Source organism: Cherax quadricarinatus, chromosome 97 (genome assembly GCF_038502225.1).
Source record: "Cherax quadricarinatus isolate ZL_2023a chromosome 97, ASM3850222v1, whole genome shotgun sequence".
NCBI classification, from domain to species: domain Eukaryota; kingdom Metazoa; phylum Arthropoda; class Malacostraca; order Decapoda; family Parastacidae; genus Cherax; species Cherax quadricarinatus.
Window position 1 is genome coordinate 4,641,093 of NC_091388.1, and position 22,561 is coordinate 4,663,653.

General features: G+C 43.3%; 1 protein-coding gene across 5 annotated transcripts in view; it reads right to left on the reverse strand.

The window, feature by feature from the left end:
* anchor (integral membrane protein GPR155 homolog anchor) overlaps positions 1-22,561 on the reverse strand; it is a 98,125-nt gene that overhangs the window by 47,306 nt on the left and 28,258 nt on the right. For 3 of the 5 annotated variants that reach the window (XR_011394751.1, XM_053800278.2, XM_053800279.2), the window contains 5 exons: positions 20,165-20,263; positions 6,242-6,405; positions 5,678-5,797; positions 4,779-4,948; positions 1,379-1,485 (listed from right to left, as the gene is read on the reverse strand). Coding sequence is in view for 4 of the 5 variants with exons in the window: in XM_053800278.2 (XP_053656253.1) it covers positions 1,379-1,485; positions 4,779-4,948; positions 5,678-5,797; positions 6,242-6,405; positions 20,165-20,263 (660 nt within the window). In the remaining variant the exon portion in view is untranslated. Of the gene's footprint in view, positions 1-1,378; positions 1,486-4,778; positions 4,949-5,677; positions 5,798-6,241; positions 6,406-6,833; positions 7,807-13,022; positions 13,138-20,164; positions 20,264-22,561 lie in introns of those variants that run through there. The other 2 variants (XM_070105159.1, XM_053800280.2) reach the window with 2 other exon arrangements.

The window sequence follows — 22,561 nt, forward strand, 5'->3', positions numbered from 1 at the left end:
TGGAGAGAGTTCCGGGGGTCAACGCCCCCGCGGCCCGGTCTGTGACCAGGCCTCCTTAGGTCAGTGTCCCAGGATGCGACCCACACCAGTCGACTAACACCCAGGTACCCATTTTACTGATGGGGAACATAGACAACAGGTGGAAAGAAACACGTCCAATGTTTCTACTCTGGCTGGGAATCGAACCCAGGCCCTCACCGTGTGAAGCGAGAGCGTTAACCACCAGGCCACCAGAGCCCCTGTTAAGTGAGGAACATACTATGATGGTAGTGGGTTTGTGTCAGCTATATTTGATATTGTTTTAATGTCACCTTTCTATCTTTTATAACATTTTTAGTATATTTTTAAATGCTTATAGTGTACTGTATATTGTAATAAACAGAACGGAGATATTCAGCTTACTTACTTAATTACTTATATACATTACTTAGGTTTGCATACTAGTTGGACAGCGGTCATAAGTCCAAGTGGTTGGTCAGCCGGGTCACCATATGGAGAAGACCCGGGCCGGAAGTACCGGCGAACCTCTAATGAATGAATGAAGTGGTCGGTAAATGAGTACGTCGCTAAGTGAGGTGAGGCTGTACTTTATAACATGTATACTACATGTATAAAGGCACTCCTCACTTAACGACCGCTCAGACTTACGACTTATTATTTTTTTTAATGCTTACTTCTGTTTTTAATATACCAAACATATTATATATGGTAACTTTCATTTTTCCTTTTGGGCCACCCCGCCTCGGTGGGATACGGCCGGTGTGTTGAAAGAAGGATCATATATGGTGCAAAGGTGACATTAAAACAATATGTGAAGATGGATGACACAAACCCACTAGCAGTACAGTAACCTGGAAATATCAGTAAGGGTGGATCCTCGTTGAACCACCAATTTGCTTACTGACATACTCCTAGAAACAGAACTCTGTCGTCAAGTGAGGAGAGACTGTATTATGTGTACAGTAGAACCCTCGTATCTGTGGGTCTGGTATCCGGGGTTTCAATTATCCACAGTTTACTGTAGCCTGAAAATAAGCCTTAATTTTGTTTAATAATAATGACAGGGGACAAAAGTAGTGATGGTGAGAGTTGTTCAAAGTCTAAGAGAAGTTGTGACATTCTTCCAATCAGTGAAAAACTGATAATTCTCCACTTATTGTGTGTGATTTATCAGTTATACTTTATCATAGCTATGTAAACCAAAAATGACATAAATATTCTTCACTACTATCCAGGGTTTCGGGTATCCCTGGCAGGTCTTGGAAAGCATCCCCTGTGGATATGGGGGATACTAGTGTACTATATATTCTATACAAAGAAATGAAATTTCAATCTGAATAAATCTGAAGAATGTACAAGTAAGCTAATAGTGACGTACCTCCATGAGGATGAAGCCAATAGGGTTGAGGAGAACGAGGGAGATGGGCGCAACCAGGTACAAATACAGTGCAAACTCCGGGTGAGTCTTGCCGTACAGTGCTGCAACTGTAAGAGAAATAATGAAATAATTATCACGTACCAAGCCGATTATTCTTTCTTCTTTCAACACACCTGCCGTATCCCACCGAGGTGGGGGCGGCCCAAAAGGAAAAACGAAAGTTTCTCCTTTTACATTTAGTAATATATACAGGAGAAGGGGTTACTAGCCTTTTCCTCAAGGCATTTTAGTCGCCTCTTACGACAAGCATGGCTTATTGAGGAAGAATTCTGTTCCACTTCCCCATGAAATACAAATGCAAATTAAAGTGAATTTTAGTGCATATTACTGTCCTCGGTGGGATACAGCTGGTACATTAATGTATACATACATTAATGCATCCTCGAACAAGTGATTGTTAGCAAAAAACAATACTGTGACTAGCCAGGAACTGCCCAGTCACAGTTGTATGTACACCGTCTAGTAGCGACCAGTGAAGAGGCAGGGCCAGGAGCTGTGACTTGACCCCTGCAACCACAACTAGGTGAGTACAGTCAACTCAGATTAAATTGTAATTAATGACTGTCAGTGAATAAAGTGAAGGACAGACCTGTTACTTTTGGGGCCACAGTTTGAGTCTCTTGTCTAGCCTCTGTTTATTCATGTACAGGTGGTTCTCAACTCACCCTAGGGTTCAACTTACAATATTTCAACTTTACAATGGTTCAACTTACAATATTTCAACTTTACAATGGTTCAACTTACAATATTTCAACTTTACAATGGTTCAACTTACAATATTTCAACTTTACAATGGTTCAACTTACAATATTTCAACTTTACAATGGTCCAACTTACAATATTTCAACTTTACAATGGTCCAACTTACAATATTTCAACTTTACAATGGTTCAACTTCCCATTTCCAGGACTCAAGTCCGACTATATGAAAATAACCGGTTTCCCTGAATTTTTTTATTTTTTTTTTATTATCACACTGGCCGATTCCCACCAAGGCAGGGTGGCCCGAAAAAGAAAAACTTTCACCATCATTCACTCCATCACTGTCTTGCCAGAAGGGTGCTTTACACTACAGTTTTTAAACTGCAACATTAACACCCCTCCTTCAGAGTGCAGGCACTGTACTTCCCATCTCCAGGACTCAAGTCCGGCCTGCCGGTTTCCCTGAATCCCTTCATAAATGTTACTTTGCTCACACTCCAACAGCACGTCAAGTATTAAAAACCATTTGTCTCCATTCACTCCTATCAAACACGCTCATGCATGCCTGCTGGAAGTCCAAGCCCCTCACACACAAAACCTCCTTTACCCCCTCCCTCCAACCTTTCCTAGGCCGACCCCTACCCCGCCTTCCTTCCACTACAGACTGATACACTCTTGAAGTCATTCTGTTTCGCTCCATTCTCTCTACATGTCCGAACCACCTCAACAACCCTTCCTCAGCCCTCTGGACAACAGTTTTGGTAATCCCGCACCTCCTCCTAACTTCCAAACTACGAATTCTCTGCATTATATTCACACCACACATTGCCCTCAGACATGACATCTCCACTGCCTCCAGCCTTCTCCTCGCTGCAACATTCATCACCCACGTTTCACACCCATATAAGAGCGTTGGTAAAACTATACTCTCATACATTCCCCTCTTTGCCTCCAAGGACAAAGTTCTCCGTCTCCACAGACTCCTAAGTGCACCACTCACTCTTTTTCCCTCATCAATTCTATGATTCACCTCATCTTTCATAGACCCATCCGCTGACACGTCCACTCCCAAATATCTGAATACGTTCACCTCCTCCATACTCTCTCCCTCCAATCTGATATACAATCTTCCATCACCTAATATTTTTGTTATCCTCATAACCTTACTCTTTCCTGTATTCACCTTTAATTTTCTTCTTTTGCACACCCTACCAAATTCATCCACCAATCTCTGCAACTTCTCTTCAGAATCTCCCAAGAGCACAGTGTCATCAGCAAAGAGCAGCTGTGACAACTCCCACTTTGTGTGTGATTCTTTATCTTTTAACTCCACGCCTCTTGCCAAGACCCTCACATTTACTTCTCTTACAACCCCATCTATGAATATATTAAACAACCACGGTGACATCACAACATCCTTGTCTAAGGCCTACTTTTACTGGGAAAAAATTTCCCTCTTTCCTACATACTGAATCCCTTCACTAAATATTACCCTGCTCACACTCCAACAGATCGTCAGGTCCCAAGTATCATTCTTCTCCATTCACTCCTATCTAACACGCTCACACACACTTGTAGGAAGTCCAAGCCCCTCGCCCACAAAACCTCCTTTACCCCCTCTCTCCAACCCTTTCGAGGGTGACCCTTACCCCGCCTTCCTTCCCCTATAGATTTATATGCTTTCCATGTCATTTTACTTTGATCCATTCTCTCTAAATGACCAAACCACCTCAACAACCCCTCTTCTGCCCTCTGACTAATACTTTGATTAACTCCACACCTTTTCCTAATTTCCACACTCCGAATTTTCTGCATAATATTTACACCACACAATGCCCTTAAACAGGACATCTCCACTGCCTCCAACCGTCTCCTCGCTGCTGCATTTACCACCCAAGCTTCACACCCATATAAGAGTGTTGGTACTACTATACTTTCATACATTCCCTTCTTTGCCTCCATAGATAACGTTTTTTGACTCCACATATACCTCAACCCACCACTCACCTTTTTTCCTTCATCAATTCTATGATTAACCTGCACTTTAAAGGAGGGGGTTGGGATATTGGCAGTTTGGAGGGATATGTTGTGTATCTATACGTATATGCTGCTAAACTGTTGTGTTCTGAGCACCTCTGCAAAAACAGTGATAATGTGTGAGTGTGGTGAAAGTATTGAATGATGATGAAAGTATTTTCTTTTTGTGGATTTTCTTTCTTTATTGGGTCACCCTGCCTCGGTGGGAGACGGTTGACTTGTTGAAGAAAAAAAAAAAAAAAAAAGGTTCAAGTTACAATATTTCAACTACACAATGGTGCAGCAACAATTACTTTGGAGATAATTACCCAGCATGAAGGCAGTACGTCCCTAACTTGTATTCATTTACTGACTTTTCAATACTGGTATTTACTTACAGTAATTATTTATTTATTGACTTATTCACTTACAATAGTTATTTATTGACTTACTGATTTAGCATATCATATGTGACTTATATTTTTAACTTACAATATTTTCAACTTATGACATTTCCAACTTACAATGCGTTTGTCACAACGTAATCACATACTAGGTCAAGGACCACGCATATACTGCATTCATACACACGAATTCTTCACAAAATGACTCAAATACTCACTTATGGGGTACCCCAGAGCGAAGTCATTACTCTGGGTACAGAAGATTGCGAACAGGCCGGCCTTGCCGAAATCGACTGGCCGGTACACCATTAGGGTCACCAGGATCACCAGGAAGAACACACAGGCTTTTGAAATGCAGATGGCTAAGAGGAACATCCAATTAACCGAGCTGGAGAGAATACACAAATTAGGAACACGAATTTACCATGTTGTTAAAATTAACTTATTTAGGTGTACAGAAAGGCCGGCTTTACAGTGCTTTACTTTATAGCGATTTGCTTAACAAAGCTTCGCTTTACAGTGCTTTGTTTTACAGCACTTTGCTTTACAGCACTCAGCTTTACAGCACTTCACTTTACAGCACTTTGCTTTACAGTGCTTTGCTTTACAGCACCTCACTTGACAGTGCTTCACTTTAAAGCACTTTGCTTTACAGCACTTCACTTTACAGCACTTTGCTTTACAGTGCTTTGCTTTACAGCACCTCGCTTCACAGTGCTTCACTTTAAAGCACTTTGCTTTACAGCACTTCACTTTACAGCACTCCGCTAATACAGCAGTTTTCAATTCTAGCCATTCTTTTTGTATTCAGACTTGCTACAATATTCACCACTCACTGTAAGCTAACGATGAAATATTTTAAGGCAAATAATGTGTGTACCATATTTGCATTTTTTTTTAGGCCTAGCTCTGTTGCTGTAAATCAGGAGTACAAAACTGTAACATCCTCATTCATCCTTCAGAGTATAGGCACTGTACTTTAGACCTCCAGGACTCAAGTCCAGCCACAATAAAGAGAAATGCAACAGTAAGTCTACTGGCCCATACCAGACAGATCCTTTTCAGACACAACCCCTCAACAAATACATTAACCTAGCCTATTTATAAGCCTATTTACCTGAAATCCAAATGTGCCATAGACACGAATATTAGTGAGGGAAGCGAGAACGTGCCTACGAAAGTATTTAGGCCTTTAGACTCCGTCTGTGATATTAAATTGCAGCGCCCAGCCACATACCTGTAAGAATGATGATGATGATTATTATTATTATTATTATTATTATTATTATTATTATTATTATTATTATTATTATTATTATGATAGCAATAAACCCACAAGGGTCATAAAGTGCTCAATTATTATTATTATTATTATTATTATTATTATTATTATTATTATTATTATTATTATTATTATAACTAAGCACCAAACCCAGCAGAATTTATTATAAATTATTATAATACAAATTATTATAAATACAAATTATTATAGACACAAACTGACAATATCATGACTGGAACAGTACACGTATAACTCGCACACAGGAGAGAGAAACATGCTGGGACATTTTGCTCCCACCAGGACCCTAAACTAGTTGCTAGCAGCTAGTTAATAGTCCAAAATGGACTGAAATGTTGCCTTGCATGTTTCTGTAGCATCTCAGTAGCGTGTGGCACTTACCCACACAGGATAATGAGGAAGCACTCGATGACGGCCGGATAGAGATTGGAGAAAGCCACTTCGGCTACCTGTCCGTCACCGTAATCGGACAGCGAGTCTCCGGGGAGTCGATGCCCCCCATCTCCACTACCATTCATCTTCAGAAATTCCAGCTGGCCATATGCCTGTCAGAAAATAGAGGACTATTAGCAGAAATTGATAGTAGAGGTCCAATATAGTAGAAAAAAAGATAATCTGCCAGAAAATAGAACACAATTAATGGAAAATGAGATCAGAGGTGCACAATGGTACATAAAATTGAAATTAGGTTGCAAAATGCAACAAAAATATGTTGCAACATGGCTAAGGAATAATCAGTACTCAATTCAACATAGAGGCAGTCCTTAACTTACAATGGTTCAACTTACAATATTTCAACTTTACAATGGTGTGGCTGCAGTGTACATTCTGTACACTGTAATTCTCGTAAATCAAAATTATCGTAAATAAAAAATACGATATTTTTGACTACTGTAAGTCAAGGAGCACCTGTACAAATAGAGTATTATAATAATATAGGCCTATTACAATAATATAGGCCTATTGTACTCACACAAAATAACACAATCCATAATATTAACTTGACATAATTGAAATAGTGTGTTGGAACACCCTTGCAACACTGCAACACTTCTGCAACACTCTCCATAATGCCTTGCTTGTGTTGCAGAAAATAGCCGGGAGTCTTGCAAGGCCTGCTGGTCATGGTTTCCTCTTGCAAGGCAACACGCAGCACTCACGAAGGTGCCACAACACGATTGCAAATGAATCATGAAATGACCTGTGAGATTTGCAATTTTTCTGTCATGGTTCGAACTCTAATCTTTCCATGGGCTATTTCAACACTGTGAACACCTGTCCACACTAGATCTACCAATTACATAGGCGTAGTCATCCATATAGCCTAGTAATAACAATTGTAATATAAATCACATGAACTGTGAAAATTTGTGATTTTCTTGTCATAGTTCAAACCAAAGCCATTCCATGGCTTATTTAAACACTGAAGACTCCTATCTGCAGCTAGGCCTGGAAGCTGCATAGGCCTAGTCAGCCATATAACACAACAGCAATAAAAAATCACACAACCTGCGAAATCTGCAATATTCTTTTCGTGGTTTGAACCAAAGCCGTTCCATGGGTTATTACAACACTGAAGACGCCTGGCCACAATAGGTCTACCAAATTCATAGGCCTCCATAGACATATGGCCTAGCAATAACATGATTTCGAACAAATCACGAAATGGATTGTGAAATTTGCTTTTTTTTTCAGGGCATGGGTTCAAACCCCAGCCGTTCCATGGACTATGTATTTCAACGCTGAGGACACCTGTCCACACTAGGCCTAGCAATTGCATAGGCTTAGTTGGCCATATGGCCTAGTCTAACACAGTCAGACCTGGTGTTCCAAGAGCTAGAACACAACCACAATACTCCACAACACACTTGTGTGCAACACATGCAACACAGGTGTGTATGTAACACATACAACACAGGTGTGTATGCAACACAGGCAACACAGGTGTGTATGCAACACATGCAACACACACACTGTGTGAGCAACACAGTAAATTTTTCCTACAATGAGCGAGGCTAGCTCAACCTTGCTCACTTTCTCTTTCTACTGTCAAGGTTGTTTAGGGAGCTAGTTCACTATCTCTCTCTCTCTCTCTCTCTCTCTCTCTCTCTCTCTCTCTCTCTCTCTCTCTCTCTCTCTCTCTCTCTCTATACCCTCTCTTTTTTTTTTTTTTACACAGGGTTTGACAAGGTTAGGTTAAGGATCCCTAGCTTTACTGACAAGCTGTTTACAGGATTCCTAACTTTATTGACAAGCTAAGAGCTGTTACCTACATCAGCTCATTTGAAAGCATTTTTATTGTTATGAAACATGCAAGTACGGAACAGGATGAAGTTGGAGCCATCTGTGGGCCAGCATTTTCATCTGATCAACTGACTTTGTCGTTGACATTTTAATACTGTACGAATGTGTTCCATACTTGAGTCATCCTTGTGGTATAGAAGCTTGCTTCACACTGTCCTTGAAGTGGATCCAAGTGTGGTACTTTGACAATATTGGCCTTGTACATAACAGTAAGGCCACCCACATCCCTCCTGTGATGAAGGCTCTGCTGAAATGACAGATCTATCCAAGATGGGTCCAGACGAGAGATGAGACATCTTGTTCTGTTCTCTACTCTGCCAAGCAGTCGCAGATGGGAGGGGAAGGGCAGGCGAACCAAGAAAGTGGAGCATACTCAAGATGTGAGCGTACTTGTGCCTTGTACAAAATCTTGCAACACCTGCTGTCAAGCAGATACGAAATACGGCAAAGTGCCGTAAGCTTCCTGGCTGCCTTGTTTGCAAGATTTACAACGTGGTTTTTCATGGTCAGTTTGGAGTCAAATTTCACCCCAAGGATATCAACTTCTTCCCCAGGTGCCAACACCCTCCCATTCATCCTTACTACTGCACCGGCATTACCATCATGGTGCCTAGAGACCATCATCATTTGTGTTTTCTCAGGTGCAAATGTTACTTGCCATCTATTTCCCCAAGCTGATATAGCTCTCAGCTGGTGATTGATGTAGCTTAGAGCAGCTGGCATTTCTCTCTCTCTCTCTCTCTCTCTCTACCTCTCTCTCTCTCTCTCTCTCTCTCTACCTCTCTCTCTCTCTCTCTCTCTCTCTCTCTCTCTACCTCTCTCTACCTCTCTCTACCTCTCTCTCTCTCTCTCTCTCTCTCTCTCTCTCTCTCTCTCTCTCTCTCTCTCTCTCTCTCTCTCTCTCTCTCTCTCTCTCTCTAGCTCTCTCTCTACCCTCTCTCTCTCTCTACCTCTTTCTACCCTCTCTCTTTCTCTACCTCTCTCTCCCCCTCTCCCTCTCCCTCTCTCTCTCTCTCTCTCTCTCTCTCTCTCTCTCTCTCTCTCTGTACTTCTCTTACACAGCCACAATAATAATAATAATAATAATAATAATAATAATGATAATGATAATAATAAATGAAACAAATCCACAGACCATGGTGCCTCCCTCAGTCAGGGCCAGGAGCTGTGATTCGACCCTTACAACCACGAAAAGGTCAGTATAAACAGGCGATATTATTATTATTATTATTATTATTATTACCATTAATGATATTACAGTATCACTAATAATAATATTACTAAAAATACTAATGATATTATCATTAGTAATAATAATAATAATTATCATTATTCTGTGGGGGTCGAGTCACAGCTCCTGGCCCCGTGTGTGTGTGTGTGTGTGTGTGTGTGTGTGTGTGTGTGTGTGTGTGTGTGTGTGTGTGTGTGTGTGTGTGTGTGTGTGTGTGTGTGTGTGTGAGAGAGAGAGAGAGAGAGAGAGAGAGAGAGAGAGAGAGAGAGAGAGAGAGAGAGAGAGAGAGAGAGAGAGAGAGAGAGAGAGAGAGAGAGAGAGAGAGAGAGAGAGACAGAGACAGACAGAGAGAGACAGAGACAGACAGAGAGAGACAGACAGAGAGACAGACAGACAGAGAGACAGACAGACAGAGAGACAGACAGACAGAGAGACAGACAGAGAGACAGACAGAGACAGACAGAGAGACAGAGACAGACAGACAGAGAGACAAACAGAGACAGACAGAGACAGACAGAGACCCAACAATTAATGTTTGCACCAATAACACATAGTTGTGACTGGGTGTGGATGTGTAAATTGTTCATTACTCTATAATTTATCCATGATTGTAACTATGTATGAATGTAAGTAAATTTACTTACACGATTCATTACCTTTGTAATTTGTGAGTTCATTACCTTTGTAACTTGTGAGTTCATTACCTTCGTAACTTGTGAGTTCATTACCTTTGTAACTTGTGAGTTCATTACCTTTGTAACTTGTGAGTTCATTACCTTTGTAACTTGTGAGTTCATTACCTTTGTAACTTGTGAGTTCATTACCTTTGTAACTTGTGAGTTCATTACCCTTGTACCTAGTTCAGCTATCAAAACTTATGTACCTCTGTAATGTAGAGGTACAGTCCCTGGACCCATTATGTACCTCTGTAATGTTGAGGTACAATCCCTGGACTCATTATGTACCTCTGTTATGTTGAGGTACAATCCCAGGACCCATTTTGTACCTCTGTAATGCTGAGGTACAATCCCTGGACCCATTATGTACCTCTGTAATGTTGAGGTACAGTCCCTGGACCAATTATGTACCTCTGTAATGTTGAGGTACAGTCCCTGGACCTATTATGTACCTCTGTAATGTTGAGGTACAGTCCCTGGAACCATTATGTACCTCTGTAATGTTAAGGTACAGTCCCTGGACCCATTATGTACCTCTGTAATGTTGAGGTACAGTCCCTGGAACCATTATGTACCTCTGTAATGTTGAGGTACAGTTCCTGGACTCATTATGTACATCTGTAATGTTGAGGTACAGTCCCTGGACCCATTATGTACCTCTGTTATGTTGAGGTACAGTCCCTGGACCTATTATGTACCTCTGTAATGTTGAGGTGCAGTCCCTGAACCCATTATGTACCTCTGTAATGTTGAGGTACAGTCCCTGGACCCATTTTGTACCTCTATAATATTGAGGTACAGTTCCTGGACTCATTATGTACATCTGTAATGTTGAGGCGCAGTCCCTGGACCCATTATGTACCTCTGTAATGTTGAGGTACAGTCCCTGGACCCATTATGTACCTCTGTAATGTTGAGGTACAATCCCAATACCCATTATGTACCTCTGTAATGTTGAGGTACAGTCCCTGGACCCATTATGTACCTCTGTAATGTTGAGGTACAGTCCCTAGACCCATTATGTACCTCTGTAATGTTGAGGTACAGTCCCTAGACCCATTATGTACCTCTGTAATGTTGAGGTACAGTCCCTGGCCCCATTATGCACCTCTGTAATGTTGAGGTACAGTCCCTGGACCCATTATGTACCTCTGTAATGTTGAGGTACAGTCCCTGGACCCATTATGTACCTCTGTAATGTTGAGGTACAGTCCCTGGACCCAATATGTACCTCTGTAACATTGAGGTACAGTCCCTGGACCCATTATGTACCTCTGTAATGTTGAGGTACAGTCCCTGGACCCATTATGTACCTCTGTAATGTTGAGGTGCAGTCCCTGGACCCATTATGTACCTCTGTAATGTTGAGGTACAGTCCCTGGACCCATTATGTACCTCTGTAATGTTGAGGTACAGTCCCTGGACCCATTATGTACCTGTAATGTTGAGGTACAATTCCTGGACCCATTATGTACCTCTGTAATGTTGAGGTACAGTCCCTGGACCCCTTATGTACCTCTAATGTTGAGGTACAGTCCCTGGACCCATTATGTACCTCTGTAATGTTGAGGTACAGTCCCTGGACCCATTATGTACACAAATAACCCGCACATAAAAGAGAGAAGCTTACGACGACGTTTCGGTCCGACTTGGACCATTGACAAAGGTGACTTTGTCAATGGTCCATGTCGGACCGAAACGTCGTCCTAAGCTTCTCTCTTTTATGTGCGGGTTATTTGTGTATCGTTCCAGTCACGGTATTGTGCCTTTTTGTTATTTACCCATTATGTACCTCTGTAATGTTGAGGTACAGTCCCTGGACCCATTATGTACCTCTGTAATGTTGAGGTACAGTCCCTGGACACATTATGTACCTCTGTAAAGTTGAGATGCAGTTCCTGGACCCATTATGTACCTCTGTAATGTTGAGGTGCAGTCCCTGGACCCATTATGTACCTCTGTAATGTTGAGGTGCAGTTCCTGGACCCATTATGTACCTCTGTAATGTTGAGGTGCAGTTCCTGGACCCATTATGTACCTCTGTAATGTTGAGGTGCAGTTCTTGGACCCATTATGTACCTCTGTAATGTTGAGGTTCAGTTCCTGGACCCATTATGTACCTCTAATCTTTTGACTTCCGCCCACATGATGGGTCTGTGGTTCATAATAACCATTAAACTAACTAAACTATCATTATTAGTTTTTTGCATTATTAGTTTTTTTATTTTAACATCATAAGAACATAAGAACGAAGGAACACTGCAGAAGGCCTACTGGCCCATGCGAGGCAGGTCCAAGTCTCCTACCGGCTTAAGCCAATGCACCCAACCTAGTCAGGTCAGGTCACATTGACTTAAGGGAGGAACACGGCAACCGACCTGGTAGCACAAGCTATCAGGTCTAACTCACACCCACCCACATCCACTCATGTATTTATCCAACCTATTTTTAAAGCTACACAACGTTCTGGCCTCTATAACTGTACTTGGGAGTTTGTTCCACTCATCCACAACTCTATTACCAAACCAGTACTTTCCTATATCCTTCCTGAATCTGAATTTTTCCAACTTAAAAACCATTGCTGCGAGTCCTGTCTAGGCTAGATATTTTCAGCACACTATTTACATCCCCTTTATTTATTCCTGTCTTCCATTTATACACCTCAATCATATCCCCCCTAATTCTACGTCTTTCTAGAGAGTGCAGATTCAGGGCCCTTAGTCTATCCTCATAGGGAAGGTTTCTGATACATGGGATCAACTTTGTCATCCTCCTTTGTACATTTTCCAGAGAATTTATATCCAAAGTATATTTTTTTACATCCATTGAAATATAAAAAAAAATTAGATTTTGATTTAGAATTAAGACCGGCCACATTTCCCTCATTAATGACTCACCTGGGCAGGTAATTACAGGTATAATAGTGATAATTGATGGATAATGAACTCACGGATGAAGATGGAGAGTGACAGAGGCCGGAAAGTGACGGAACATGAAGGAAAATTATGAAAATGACGAAGAAAATGATGATCAACTTCACTCTCACTTCCAGGTCTTAAGGGCCACTCAAACTCTGGCTTTGTTTACCTTTTTCTGGGGAAATATTTTGTTTCTTCTGGGAAAAATATACAATGTTTCTCATGGGAAAGTATATGTTGTTGTTCCTTCTGGGGGAAAATATATGTTGTTCTTTCTAGGGGAGGGAAAATATATGTTGTTGTTCCTTCTGGAGAAAATATTTCGTTTTTGCTGGGAAAATATTTTGTTTTGGGGGAAATATATGTTGTTCTTCCTGGGAAAATGTATGTTTTTCTTCCTGCGAATAAAATATATTGTTCTTCCTGGGGGAAATACATTGTTGTTCTTCTTGGGAAAAAAATATATATCCGTTCTAAGGGAAATACGTTTTCTTTTGGGATAAAATGCTTTGCTTCTGGGAAAAATATTTTTTCTCTGGGGAAGGTATAAGGGTGCGTATTTCTCTCCTCGTGTTTGACTTCCAATGAACCAGTCAAGAAGCTTGGTCCCGACCGCTTTAGTGGTTCAATAGGAGCTCATTTAGTCTGCCCATAATTGGCATGATAATGCCTCTCTTTGCACTGCAACTCATTATTGTAACTACAGAATCTTAATGTAAACTTACAAAGAAATAAAACTTGTATTGTGTTGTATCGTATAAGACCGCAGGTTCACTGAAGCAGCCGTGTGGTGGGACGTCCTCACAGACTCCTCCAGTAGATCAGCTCCTCCCAAAGAGCATAAACACTCCCACTGGGACAAACCGATCATGGAAAAATCGCCAACACAATGCTCTCCAACGCTTCAGGAAAGGACTAAGTTCGTCTCCTGGCGGTGAAGGCACCACACTCAGGAGATTTCCTTCTAGCTGTTCCCAATTCCTCCTTGGGCACTCGACTCGACCCACAGGCCATTCGGATTGGTGTTGCTCTTCGCCTAGCCGCCCCCATCCTCACTGAACATAGGTGTATTTGCGGCAGGGCGACAGCTAATCAATTCGGACTTCATGGTCTCGTGTGTCACACATCAGAAGGGAAGTATGCCAGACATGAGGATGTCAACGACATCATCAAGAGAAGGCTCGCCACAGCCCGTTGCCCAACGGGAGCCCCAAGTACAGAGGTCTGGCGGAAGTCAAAAGCATCCTGATGGAGTCACTATGCTACCCTGGAAGAATGGTAAGTAGATTACCTTGGTACTACACCTGTGCCGCCACATTGGCAGACACCTACTTGCCATACACTAAAGCTGAAGGTGGTGGAGCTGCCAGCTACAGGGAGACCCAGAAGAGGCCTGGTCACAGACCGAGCCGCGGGGGCTCTGACCCCCAAAACCCTCTCCAGGTATTATCATAGGTCATTCCTTGAGTACACAGCGCCAGTGTGGTGCCCACAATTGGTTAACCACTTAAGAACTAAGGGAGATGAGGGGTATGTCCTACGAGAATATATTAAGGGACACAAGGGGACACAGCAACAAGGGGATACAACACCAAGGGGACACAGCAACAAGGGGACACATCAACAAGGGGACACAGCAACAAGAGGACACAACAACAATGGGACACGACAACAATGTGACAAAACAACAATGGGACACAACAACAATGGGACACAACAACAATGGGACACAACAACAAGGGGACAGAGCAACAAGGAGATACAACACCAAGGGGACACAGCAACAAGGGGACACAGCAACAAGGGGACACAACAACAATGGGACACAGCAACAATGGGACACAGTAACAAGGGGACACAGCAACAAGGGGACACAGCAACAAGGGGACACAACAACAATGGGACACAGCAACAAGGGGACACAACAACACTGTGACACAACAACAAGGGGACACAGCAACAAGGGGACACAGCAACAAGGGGACACAACAACAATGGGACACAGCAACAAGGGGACACAGCAACAAGGGGACACAGCAACAAGGGAACACAGCAACAAGGGGACACAACAACAATGGGACACAGCAACAAGGGGACACAAGAACAATGGGACACAGTAACAAGGGGACACAGCAACAAGGGGACACAGCAACAAGAGGACACAACAACAATGGGACACAGCAACAAGGGGATACCTGGAGTTTACCTGGAGAGAGTTCCGGGGGTCAACGCCCCCGCGGCCCGGTCTGAGACCAGGCCTCCTGGTGGATCAGAGCCTGATCAACCAGGCTGTTGCTGCTGGCTGCACGCAAACCAACATACGAGCCACAGCCCGGCTGATCCGGAACTGACTTTAGGTGCTTGTCCAGTGCCAGCTTGAAGACTGCCAGGGGTCTGTTGGTAATCCCCCTTATGTGTGCAGGGAGGCAGTTGAACAGTCTCGGGCCCCTGACACTTATTGTATGGTCTCTTAACGTGCTAGTGACACCCCTGCTTTTCATTGGGGGGATGGTGCATCGTCTGCCAAGTCTTTTGCTTTCGTAATGAGTGATTTTCGTGTGCAAGTTCGGTACTAGTCCCTCTAGGATTTTCCAGGTGTATATAATCATGTATCTCTCCCTCCTGCGTTCCAGGGAATACAGGTTTAGGAACCTCAAGCGCTCCCAATAATTGAGGTGTTTTATCTCCGTTATGCGCGCCGTGAAAGTTCTCTGTACATTTTCTAGGTCGGCAATTTCACCTGCCTTGAAAGGTGCTGTTAGTGTGCAGCAATATTCCAGCCTAGATAGAACAAGTGACCTGAAGAGTGTCATCATGGGCTTGGCCTCCCTAGTTTTGAAGGTTCTCATTATCCATCCTGTGACACTGTGACACAACAACAAGGGGACACAACAGTGGGACACAGCAACAATGGGACACAGCAACAAGGGGACACAGCAACAAGGGGACACAACAACGAGGGGACACAACAACAAGGGGACACAACAACAAGGGGACACAACAACAATGGGACACAACAACAAGGGGACACAACAACAAGGGGACACAACAACAGTGGGACACAACAATAAGGGGACGCAGCAACAAGGGGACACAACAACAATGGGACACAACAACAATGGGACACAGTAACAAAAAGACACAACAACAAGGGGACACAACAACAATGGGACACAGTAACAAAAAGACACAACAACAAGGGGACACAACAACAATGGGACACAACAACAACGGGGCCAGGAGCTTGGACTCGACCCCTGCAACCTCAACTAGGTGAGTACAAGGGGACACAACAACAATGGGACACAACAACAAGGGGACACAGCAACAAGGGGACACAGCAACAATGTGACACAACAACAATGGGATACAGCAACAATGGGACACAACAACAAGGGGACACAGCAACTATGGGATACAACAACAAGGGGACACAGCAACAAGGGGACACAACAACAGTGGGACACAACAAGGGGACACAATAACAATGGGACACAACAAAGGGACACAGCAACAAGGGGACACAGCAACAAGGGTACACAGAAACAAAGGGACACAGCAATAAGGGGACACAGCAACAAGGGGTCACAAATGGAAGTGGAAGACTCAGATGAATCACAGGGATGTTAGGAAGTGTTTCTTCAGCAACAGAGTTGTCAGGAAGTGGAAAAGTTTGGAAAGTGATGTAGTGGATGCAGGAACCATACATAGCTTTAAGAACAGGTATGATAAAGCTCATGGAGCAGGAAGAGAGTGGACCTAGTAACGGGCAGTGAAGAGGCGGGGCCAGGAGCTGTGACTCGACCTCTGGGTTATCCTAGGTTCTCTACACATATGCTGTTATGTATGATAATTATATGTAACTGTATTGTGTATACCTGAATAAATTTACTTACTTACTAATGCACAAAAATATACTTTTGCCTGAGTCAACAAAAACAGACTTTTTGTTCGCATTATTTCTTAGTGAAATTTAGGGAAAACATTTTCTGAAACTAATACACAAGTAATTTAATTTATTTTTCTTAAATTTCCGTAAATATGTATTAAAAAATAAATATAGTAAATAGAAAGTCCCAGGTTTTATACACCATAGCTGATATCACTATCAATTATATACTTTATAGAAAGTCCCTGATTATACTTGGAGTTTACCTGGAGAGAGTTTTGGGGGTCAACGCCCCCGCGGCCCGGTCTGTGACCAGGCCTCCTGGTGGATCAGCGCCTGATCAACCAGGCTGTTGCTGCTGGCTGCACGCAAACCAACGTACGAGCCACAGCCCGGCTGATCAGGAACTGACTTTAGGTGCTTGTCCAGTGCCAGCTTGAAGACTGCCAGGGGTCTGTTGGTAATCCCCCTTATGTGTGCTGGGAGGCAGTTGAACAGTCTCGGGCCCCTGACACTTATTGTATGGTCTCTTAACGTGCTAGTGACACCCCTGCTTTTCATTGGGGGGATGGTGCATCGTCTGCCAAGTCTTTTGCTTTCGTAATGAGTGATTTTCGTGTGCAAGTTCGGTACTAGTCCCTCTAGGATTTTCCAGGTGTATATAATCATGTATCTCTCCCTCCTGCGTTCCAGGGAATACAGGTTTAGGAACCTCAAGCGCTCCCAATAATTGAGGTGTTTTATCTCCGTTATGCGCGCCGTGAAAGTTCTCTGTACATTTTCTAGGTCGGCAATTTCACCTGCCTTGAAAGGTGCTGTTAGTGTGCAGCAATATTCCAGCCTAGATAGAACAAGTGACCTGAAGAGTGTCATCATGGGCTTGGCCTCCCTAGTTTTGAAGGTTCTCATTATCCATCCTGTGACACTGTGACACAACAACAAGGGGACACAACAGTGGGACACAGCAACAATGGGACACAGCAACAAGGGGACACAGCAACAAGGGGACACAACAACGAGGGAACACAACAACAAGGGGACACAACAACAAGGGGACACAACAACAATGGGACACAACAACAAGGGGACACAACAACAAGGGGACACAACAACAGTGGGACACAACAATAAGGGGACGCAGCAACAAGGGGACACAACAACAATGGGACACAACAACAATGGGACACAGTAACAAAAAGACACAACAACAAGGGGACACAACAACAATGGGACACAACAACAACGGGGCCAGGAGCTTGGACTCGACCCCTGCAACCTCAACTAGGTGAGTACAAGGGGACACAACAACAATGGGACACAACAACAAGGGGACACAGCAACAAGGGGACACAGCAACAATGTGACACAACAACAATGGGATACAGCAACAATGGGACACAACAACAAGGGGACACAGCAACTATGGGATACAACAACAAGGGGACACAGCAACAAGGGGACACAACAACAGTGGGACACAACAAGGGGACACAACAACAAGGGGACACAGCAACTATGGGATACAACAACAAGGGGACACAGCAACAAGGGGACACAACAACAGTGGGACACAACAAGGGGACACAATAACAATGGGACACAACAAAGGGACACAGCAACAAGGGGACACAGCAACAAGGGTACACAGAAACAAAGGGACACAGCAATAAGGGGACACAGCAACAAGGGGTCACAAATGGAAGTGGAAGACTCAGATGAATCACAGGGATGTTAGGAAGTGTTTCTTCAGCAACAGAGTTGTCAGGAAGTGGAAAAGTTTGGAAAGTGATGTAGTGGATGCAGGAACCATACATAGCTTTAAGAACAGGTATGATAAAGCTCATGGAGCAGGAAGAGAGTGGACCTAGTAACGGGCAGTGAAGAGGCGGGGCCAGGAGCTGTGACTCGACCTCTGGGTTATCCTAGGTTCTCTACACATATGCTGTTATGTATGATAATTATATGTAACTGTATTGTGTATACCTGAATAAATTTACTTACTTACTAATGCACAAAAATATACTTTTGCCTGAGTCAACAAAAACAGACTTTTTGTTCGCATTATTTCTTAGTGAAATTTAGGGAAAACATTTTCTGAAACTAATACACAAGTAATTTAATTTATTTTTCTTAAATTTCCGTAAATATGTATTAAAAAATAAATATAGTAAATAGAAAGTCCCAGGTTTTATACACCATAGCTGATATCACTATCAATTATATACTTTATAGAAAGTCCCTGATTATACTTGGAGTTTACCTGGAGAGAGTTTTGGGGGTCAACGCCCCCGCGGCCCGGTCTGTGACCAGGCCTCCTGGTGGATCAGCGCCTGATCAACCAGGCTGTTGCTGCTGGCTGCACGCAAACCAACGTACGAGCCACAGCCCGGCTGATCAGGAACTGACTTTAGGTGCTTGTCCAGTGCCAGCTTGAAGACTGCCAGGGGTCTGTTGGTAATCCCCCTTATGTGTGCTGGGAGGCAGTTGAACAGTCTCGGGCCCCTGACACTTATTGTATGGTCTCTTAACGTGCTAGTGACACCCCTGCTTTTCATTGGGGGGATGGTGCATCGTCTGCCAAGTCTTTTGCTTTCGTAGTGAGTGATTTTCGTGTGCAAGTTCGGTACTAGTCCCTCTAGGATTTTCCAGGTGTATATAATCATGTATCTCTCCCTCCTGCGTTCCAGGGAATACAGGTTTAGAAACCTCAAGCGCTCCCAGTAATTGAGGTGTTTTATCTCCGTTATGCGCGCCGTGAAAGTTCTCTGTACATTTTCTAGGTCGGCAATTTCACCTGCCTTGAAAGGTGCTGTTAGAGTGCAGCAATATTCCAGCCTAGATAGAACAAGTGACCTGAAGAGTGTCATCATGGGCTTGGCCTCCCTATAAAGACCATAGCTGACATTAATTTATTAATTTATTTATTTATTTATTTATTTATTTATTTATTTGGACATGATACAGAGAAGTACAAGGAATAAAATTTTTAAAGTGCAGCTTGCCAAAGCCCCTTGTATGGAGAGCATTATGGGCAGGCTTAAAATGATATACTATATACACAATAGGGAGGTTAGTATGGGCCGCTACTGGAGCCATAAAGGCTAGTTTGGCCTGCTAGGAGTTTCAGTCCAATACAGAGAAGGGTAGATGATCAGAAAGAGTTTGAGGGGGTCAGTCCCTCAATGACTCCAGACTGTGCGACTGATTATCTGTTTTAGGTTACTGAGGTGACTGTACTGACCTCTGTGACATTTTAGAAGAGAATAAAAGTATATTTTAACTCACCTGGGTGTTGGTAAGGTGCAGGTCAGTCTGCAGGTCAGTAATGGCTGACATTCTGACCCTGCAGGGTAGTGGCAGGTCAAAAACACCGTAATGGAACACCTGAAACACATTACAGTATAATATCAACGCAACACCAACAGCAGCAACACAACAGCAGTAAGACTGGTTGGTTAATGGGGTTTCAAGCCTATCTGCTACACCATGGTCATCATTTAAGAATACTTTAATACCTAAAATGTATATACACTGAAATATACACCTCTCAGTTATATATATATATACTGAGATATACACCTCCCAGTGTATATACACCGAGATATACAACTCCCAGTGTATATACACCTCTCAGTGTATATACACTGAGATATACACCTCTCAGTGTATATACACTGAGATATACACCTCCCAGTGTATATACACTGAGATATACACCTCTCAGTGTGTATACACTGAGATATACACCTCTCAGCGTATATACACTGAAATATACACCTCTCAGTGTATATACACTGAGTTATACACCTCTCAGTGTATATACACTGAGATATACACCTCTCAGTGTATATACACTGAGATATACACCTCCCAGTGTATATACCTGGAGTTTACCTGGAGAGAGTTCCGGGGGTCAACGCCCCCGCGGCCCGGTCTGAGACCAGGCCTCCTGGTGGATCAGAGCCTGATCAACCAGGCTGTTGCTGCTGGCTGCACGCAAACCAACATACGAGCTATAGCCCGGCTGATCCGGAACTGACTTTAGGTGCTTGTCCAGTGCCAGCTTGAAGACTGCCAGGGGTCTGTTGGTAATCCCCCTTATGTGTGCTGGGAGGCAGTTGAACAGTCTCGGGCCCCTGACACTTATTGTATGGTCTCTTAACGTGCTAGTGACACCCCTGCTTTTCACTGGGGGGATGGTGCATCGTCTGCCAAGTCTTTTGCTTTCGTAATGAGTGATTTTCGTGTGCAAGTTCGGTACTAGTCCCTCTAGGATTTTCCAGGTGTATATAATCATGTATCTCTCCCTCCTGCGTTCCAGGGAATACAGGTTTAGGAACCTCAAGCGCTCCCAATAATTGAGGTGTTTTATCTCCGTTATGCGCGCCGTGAAAGTTCTCTGTACATTTTCTAGGTCGGCAATTTCACCTGCCTTGAAAGGTGCTGTAAGTGTGCAGCAATATTCCAGCCTAGATAGAACAAGTGACCTGAAGAGTGTCATCATGGGCTTGGCCTCCCTAGTTTTGAAGGTTCTCATTATCCATCCTGTCATTTTTCTAGCAGATGCGATTGATACAATGTTATGGTCCTTGAAGGTGAGATCCTCCGACATGATCACTCCCAGGTCTTTGACGTTGGTGTTTCGCTCTATTTTGTGGCCAGAATTTGTTTTGTACTCTGATGACGATTTAATTTCCTCATGTTTACCATATCTGAGTAATTGAAATTTCTCATCGTTGAACTTCATATTGTTTTCTGCAGCCCACTGAAAGATTTGGTTGATGTCTGCCTGGAGCTTTGCAGTGTCTGCAATGGAAGACACTGTCATGCAGATTCGGGTGTCATCTGCAAAGGAAGACACGGTGCTGTGGCTGACATCCTTGTCTGTGTCGGATATAAGGATGAGGAACAAGATGGGAGCGAGTACTGTGCCTTGTGGAACAGAGCTTTTCACCGTAGCTGCCTCGGACTTTACTCTGTTGACGACTACTTTCTGTGTTCTGTTAGTGAGGAAATTATAGATCCATCGACCGACTTTTCCTGTTATTCCTTTAGCACGCATTTTGTGCGCTATTACGCCATGGTCACACTTGTCGAAGGCTTTTGCAAAGTCTGTATATATTACATCTGCATTCTTTTTGTCTTCTAGTGCATTTAGGACCTTGTCGTAGTGGTCCAATAGTTGAGACAGACAGGAGCGACCTGTTCTAAACCCATGTTTCCCTGGGTTGTGTAACTGATGGGTTTCTAGATGCGTGGTGATCTTGCTTCTTAGGACCCTTTCAAAGATTTTTATGATATGGGATGTTAGTGCTATTGGTCTGTAGTTCTTTGCTGTTGCTTTACTGCCCCCTTTGTGGAGTGGGGCTATGTCTGTTGTTTTTAGTAACTGTGGGACGACCCCCGTGTCCATGCTCCCTCTCCATAGGATGGAAAAGGCTCGTGATAGGGGCTTCTTGCAGTTCTTGATGAACACAGAGTTCCATGAGTCTGGCCCTGGGGCAGAGTGCATGGGCATGTCATTTATCGCCTGTTCGAAGTCATTTGGCGTCAGGATAACATCGGATAGGCTTGTGTTAATCAAATTTTGTGGCTCTCTCATAAAAAATTCATTTTGATCTTCGACTCTCAGTCTGGTTAGCGGCTTGCTAAAAACTGAGTCATATTGGGACTTGAGTAGCT